The following is a 5,836-nucleotide window of genomic DNA, read 5'->3' as shown; positions in this document are numbered from 1 at the left end:
GTGGCTGTGGGCGGGAAGGGGCTGTGGGAGGGACGGGGCCGTGGGAGGGGAGGGCCTTCCGAAGGGGAGGGCCTGCAGGGCTGTAGGAGGGCCTGCCTAGGTGAGGTGCGCAGAGCAGGGCGGGGCCTGTGGAAGAGGCGGGTCCGAGGAGGGGAGGTGCCCTCAGGCCGGTCCGCTGGCGTGTGGTCGGTAGAGTGAGGTGTGACTTGCTGGTGTCCACAGGAGCTAGGAGGCCAGGTGCGCTCAGGTGGGGGCTGAGTGGCTGAGGAGGCCCATGTTTCTGCCCCCCCCCCCACGTGTCCACAGGAGCGCGCGCGGCTGGTGGGCGTGCTCACCTCCTCCGCGTATGGGAAGCGCATCCACCTGCCGGTGGAGCCTCTGAACCGTGAGCACCGGCGTGCCGGCCACATGCAGGCCGACTTCTACCGCAAGAACGAGATCCCAGGCAGCAAGAGCCCCGGCTTCGGCCACGTGGAGCCCGCCTGAGAGCCCGGCCTGGGATGGGGCTTAGGGCTTTTAGGGCCGAATGGCTGGGCCTGTGTCATCCATGATCCTGTCCTGTCCACCCGGCACTGTGGGGCCTGTGCCATCTCTTATCCCTGCTCCCATCCAGCCCACACGGCGTGGCCTGCGTCATCCCTGCCCTGTCCATCCTGCACCGTGGGTCCCACGCCAGCCCTGCCCTGTCCACCTTGTAGGTCCTGCGCCATCCTGATCCTGCCCCCATTCGGCCCACATGGCCAGGCCTGCGCCATCCCTGCCCTGTCCACCCTGCACCGTAGGTCCTGCGCTATCCCTGATCCTGACCCCATCCGGCCCACATGACTAGGCCTGTGCCAGCCCTGCCTGGTCCAGCCCGCACAGAGGGGCATGTGCCGTCCCTAATCCTGCTCAAGGCCCATCATGAGTGGCCCGATGGCTGTTTCCATGGGGCGGAGTCGACCGTGAGTCCCTAATAAAAGGCAGATCCCTTCCCAGCTGGTGATACTGGTGTGTGTCCTTCACCGAGTCTGCCCTGGGACTCGTCTCGGGGAGGGAGGGACATTGAGGAGTGGCACCGAGGCTCTGCCTGCCTGGTGGACATCGCTGTCCTCCCCCCTCCATGGGTGTTGTCATGAGGTGTCATATGATGGGACTGTCCTCATGTCCACTGTGCAGCCCACGCCCACTGTCTCACGGGGGTCCTCTTCTCTTTCACTGACCCTCCACTTTTCCAAGCACAGTGACCTTCTCCGGGGCTGGTCCTTCCTGATAACATGCCCAGAGTAGGTAAGATGAGTCTCCGTGCGTCTAGTGAGGTCTCCAGCTGCCTCTTTTCCAGCACAGGAGGTTAGTGGTTTGAATCTGCCAGCAGCTACAATAGAGAAAGATAGACGGTCTCTGCCCGCAGGGACGTCCAGCCTCAACCCCCATGGAGGGTCGCTGTGACTTGGATATGACTCGAGGATAGTGCCCCTCATTTCCCCGGTGCAAAGGGGCGTGGGGATGGCCTTGACATTTGGGCTCTGCTCCGTCCTTGCCTCTCCCTGCTGGCATTCACAGTTACAGAAGGACAGGGCCCTGGGAGGGGTGGTGGACACTGCCTCTCCCTCCTCTGGTGAGAAGCTGAGGGCCCAGAGGCCTGCAGAGGCCATGCTGCAGTGAGCACCCACACGTCCTGCCCCCCACCTGACCCTGCCCAGGCCCAGTGCTGTTGGCCTCAGTAGGGGACGGGCGGCTAACGTGAACAGCAGTCAAGTATTAAGAGATCAGCACTATTTTGAAAGGGTACTGGTCCCTTGGAAGAAATCAGCCCCATTTTATGACCTGGAATTTCATTTCCCACTGGGCTCATGAATTTCTCCGCTGACCCACCATCCTGGCTGGACTGTGATGAGCCTGCAGGGCCCTCACCGGACGCTGGCTGGCTGGCTGGCCGCAGCTGCAAGGCACCGGCTTCTGACCAGTCCCACAGTCGCTGGAAGATGGCTTCCCATTCACTGCAGGTGCCTTTTGTTTTCTTCTAACAAATGCCAATCATCAGGCAAAACCTTGGGGGCTCTGTGCTATATTATTTCTTAATACTGGCAACCTATATCTTTCCGAATCAAAGAAGGGCTCTGCACTGCATTAGGCAGTAAAGAATGTGTCGGATTCAATCATTGTTCTCAGAAAATGTACAATGAATTGGTCTGATGATTTCCAGTTTCTGCTGCAGTTGGCCTGGGCACTGTTGTTGGTAGGTGCCTCCGAGGAGACTACAACTCATAGTGACCGTATGACCAACACATCTGAGCCTTGCTTTATCCTGTGCCATCTTCCTGATCTTGATTCTGCTCAAACTCTTTGCTGAGGTCACTGTGTCAGTCCAGAGGGTCTTCTTCTCTTCTACTGACCCTCCACCTTTCCCAGAGTGATGTCTTGTTCTTTTTTTAATTGAGATTTTTAATGAAAGTTTATAGAGAACTTGGATTTCCATTCATTCATTCATTCATTGTTGCACATTTTCCTCCCTGCCTCCCCCCTCCCAGTTCATTTTTCTTTTGGGGAAAAAGTTCTTTCATTGTTTTACAGCCCCCCTGCCCCAACCACTCTACTATGAAGCTCTTATTCTGGACTCTTGTCATGGCAAAAATACCTAATCACATATATTCCTTCTATACAATTCTCTCATCTGTTTCAATGCCGTGTACATCATTTATCCCCTCTTTTCTTAGTTTCACCCCAACCCCCATCTCAGTCCTGTTCTAGAACAGTGGCATTATGCAGTATTTGTCTTTGTGTGACGGAGATATTTTACTCAGCATAATATCCTCCATGGTCACCCATTTTGTATACTATTTCATGAATTCTTTGTTTTTCAGTGTTAAATAATATTCCATTGTGTGAACATACCACAGCTTCTCTATCCATTCATTTGTTGATAGGCACTTGGGTTGTTACCAGCTCTTTTCTATTGTGAACAAAGCAGCAATAAACATGAGTGTGCATGTATCTGCTTGGATGGCAGTTTTGGTTTCTTTAGGTTATATTACCAGTAGCGGAATTGCTGGGCCAAATGATATTTCTATTTCCAACTTTTTGAGAAAGCGCCATACGGCCTTCCATAGTGGTTGTACCATTTTAAACTCCCACCAACAGTGAATAAGGGGTTCCATAACCTTGCCAGCATTTGTTGTTTGATGCTCTATTGAATTTTGCTATTTTTACTGGGGTGAGATGATATCTCACAGTTGTTTTGATTTTCATCTCTTTCAGAGCTAGGGATTTTGAACATTTCTTCATGTGTGTTCGCCATCTCAATGTTTTCCTTGGTGAAGTGTCTGTTCATATTCTGTGCCCATTTTTCAATTGGGTTGTTCACATTTATCTTGTTGTGGTGCTCAAGTATTCTAGAAATTCTAGATATAAGTCCCTTATCTGACATGTCATTACCAAATACTTTTTCCCAGTCTGTGGTTTCCCTTTTTGCCCTGTTGTAGAAGGTTTTGGATGTGCATAGGGATTTGATTCTTAGAAGATCCAATTCTTCTACAAAATATTACTACAAGAAACAAAAAGATACCTGGAGAAATGGAAGAATATCCCTTGCTCATGAATAGGAAAAACCTCAATATTGTGAAAATGACAATTCTACCAAAAGCAATTTGCACATTCAATGCAATCCCAATACAAATACCAATTCCATTCTTCAACGAGATGGAAAAGGCAATCTCCAAATTCATTTGGAATGGAAAGAGGCCCAGAATTAGGAAAGCAGTCCTTAAAAAGAGAAACAAGGTAGGAGGCATGTCACTCCCTGATTTCAAATCTTACTACACTGCTGTGGTGGTCAAGACCAGTGTAGTACTGGTACAGTGACAGACACATAGATCAATGGAATAGAATTGAGAACCTGGAAATCAGCCCATCTACCTATGGTCAACTGATTTTTGACAAGGAGATGAAATCAGTTAAGTGGGGAAATGACAGCCTTTTTAACAAATGGTGTTGGCAAAAGTGGAAAACTATCTACAGAAGACTCAAGCAAGATCCATACCTCACACCATACACAAAAGCCAACTCCAAGTGGATCAAGGACCTAGGACTAAAACCAAAGACTATACACTTCATTACAGAAAAGCTTGGAAGAACTCTAGAAGTCCTAATCCTCAACATAAACATTTTTCCAAGCATCCTGAGAAATCTGTTCTGTATCTGTAGGTGTGGCCAGGGCCCTTGAGTCCACTGAGACACCCAGCGACCCTGTGAACAAGCCTGCGACCTTTGTCCAATCAGCTCGCTGCCTTAAGTCAGTTCTGACTCAACTGACCCTCCCCCATCAGCGTTCCGAGGCTCTAAGTGGTAAAGGGAACCCACTGCCCATCTCTCCAGTGGAAGCTGCGGATTCCAGCTCCCACCACGCACAGCCTATGGTTAGCAGCACAGCTTGCTGGAGCTGGAAGGATGTGGGGTATGTACTGTGAGTCATAGAAAACTCAGTGACTTCTTGATTTTAAACACTCAAGATGTGTGCAAGAAATGCCTTCATCCGAACTGACTACAAGAAATTTACAGCAAAGTAAATGATCTCTTAATCAACTTTAAGTCAAACCTAGCCCCTTCAAAATACATTATATAAAACAAGAATTGTGGTGGAGTCAAAACTGGCTCATATCGTGCTGGGCAAGGGTCAGCGTCAGAGAGGAAGACCCTCAACGAGATGGGCTGACACAATGTCCGCAACATGGGTTCCGTGTGTCGGAGAGGCGAGAACGGCACAGAACGGGACAAGGGCCCAGCTCTTCAGAGGGTCACTGTGAACCACAGTCGACTCAACAGAAAGTAACAGCAGTGAGTTTTCAGAAGCTGTGAGTCACATGGGAGGATATTGCTCATCTTCCTCCCACGGAGAAGTAGTTGGATTTGAAACTCCTGCCTTTGGGTTGGCAGGGCAACTTCTTGCCTACCAGGCCAGGAGGGCTCCCTTCATCTCTTGAAGTGCTAAAGAGCAGGGATGTCAGTTTAAAGACTCAGGTGCACCTGATCCCAGCCATGGCATTTCCAGTTGCTCCTTTTGCATCTGAGAGCTGGACAGTGAATAAGGAAGGTCAAAGCAGAGTTGATAGGTTTGAACTGTGGTGTTGGTAAAGTGTATTAAATACCCCACAGGCTGCCAAGAGAATAAACAAGTCAGCCTTGGAGGAAGTGCCGCCAGGGTGCTCCTTACAGGTGAGGATGGTGGAGCTTCTCTCACGCACTTTGGGCTTGTTGTCAGGTGTGGCCAGCCCTTGGGAAAAGACATCATCCTGGGCAAGGTGGAAGGTCAGCGGGAGAGAGGAAGCAGTTTAACCAGATAACTGTACCATGGACTTGAGGAGGGAGGAGGTCATGGGGCTGCTGCAGGACCGGGCCGGGTTTCACAAGTGCTTCTGACTTTGTTGTTGTTGTGTGCCATCGAGTCGCTTGCGACTCATAGTTACCCTATGTGCAACAGCTCTGAACTCTATTCTATCCTGAGCCAACCTTGCTGTCCCTGACACACCCATTACCCGAGTCACTGAGTCAATCCACCTCATAGAGGGTCTTCCGCTCCTGTGTTGTCCCTCCACCCTCCCAGGCATGATGTCCCTCTCCAAGGACTGGTCCCTCCTTACAACATGTCCAGAGTGTGTCAGATGGAGCCTCAGAATCCTTGCCTCCAAGGAGTAGCCTGGTTTAACCCTCTCCAGGATGAACCTGTTTGTTTTCCTAGCAGTCCACGGTATATTCAGTGTTCTCCTCCAACACCACAGCCCAAAGGCATCAATTCTCCTTCTATCATCCCTAGTCATTGTCCAGTTCTTTGATGCATAGTGAGTGATTGCAAAGACCATGG

At 50.6% G+C, this 5,836-nt stretch overlaps 1 protein-coding gene across 1 annotated transcript in view; it reads left to right on the top strand.

The window, feature by feature from the left end:
- The window catches only part of LOC102873503 (chromosome unknown open reading frame, human C5orf49), a 34,009-nt gene extending 33,523 nt beyond the window's left edge, over positions 1 to 486 (top strand). The window contains exon 3 of the mRNA XM_006902169.1: positions 307 to 486. Coding sequence (XP_006902231.1) covers positions 307 to 486 — 180 coding nt within the window. The remainder of the gene's footprint in view (positions 1 to 306) is intronic.
- Positions 487 to 5,836: the final 5,350 nt, after the last annotated feature.

This window comes from Elephantulus edwardii, unplaced genomic scaffold (genome assembly GCF_000299155.1).
Source record: "Elephantulus edwardii isolate Elephantulus edwardi_28Jun2011 unplaced genomic scaffold, EleEdw1.0 scaffold00375, whole genome shotgun sequence".
NCBI lineage: Eukaryota > Metazoa > Chordata > Mammalia > Macroscelidea > Macroscelididae > Elephantulus > Elephantulus edwardii.
Note: the sequence above shows the minus strand (reverse complement) of the source record. Positions and strands in the feature narration are given on the sequence as shown.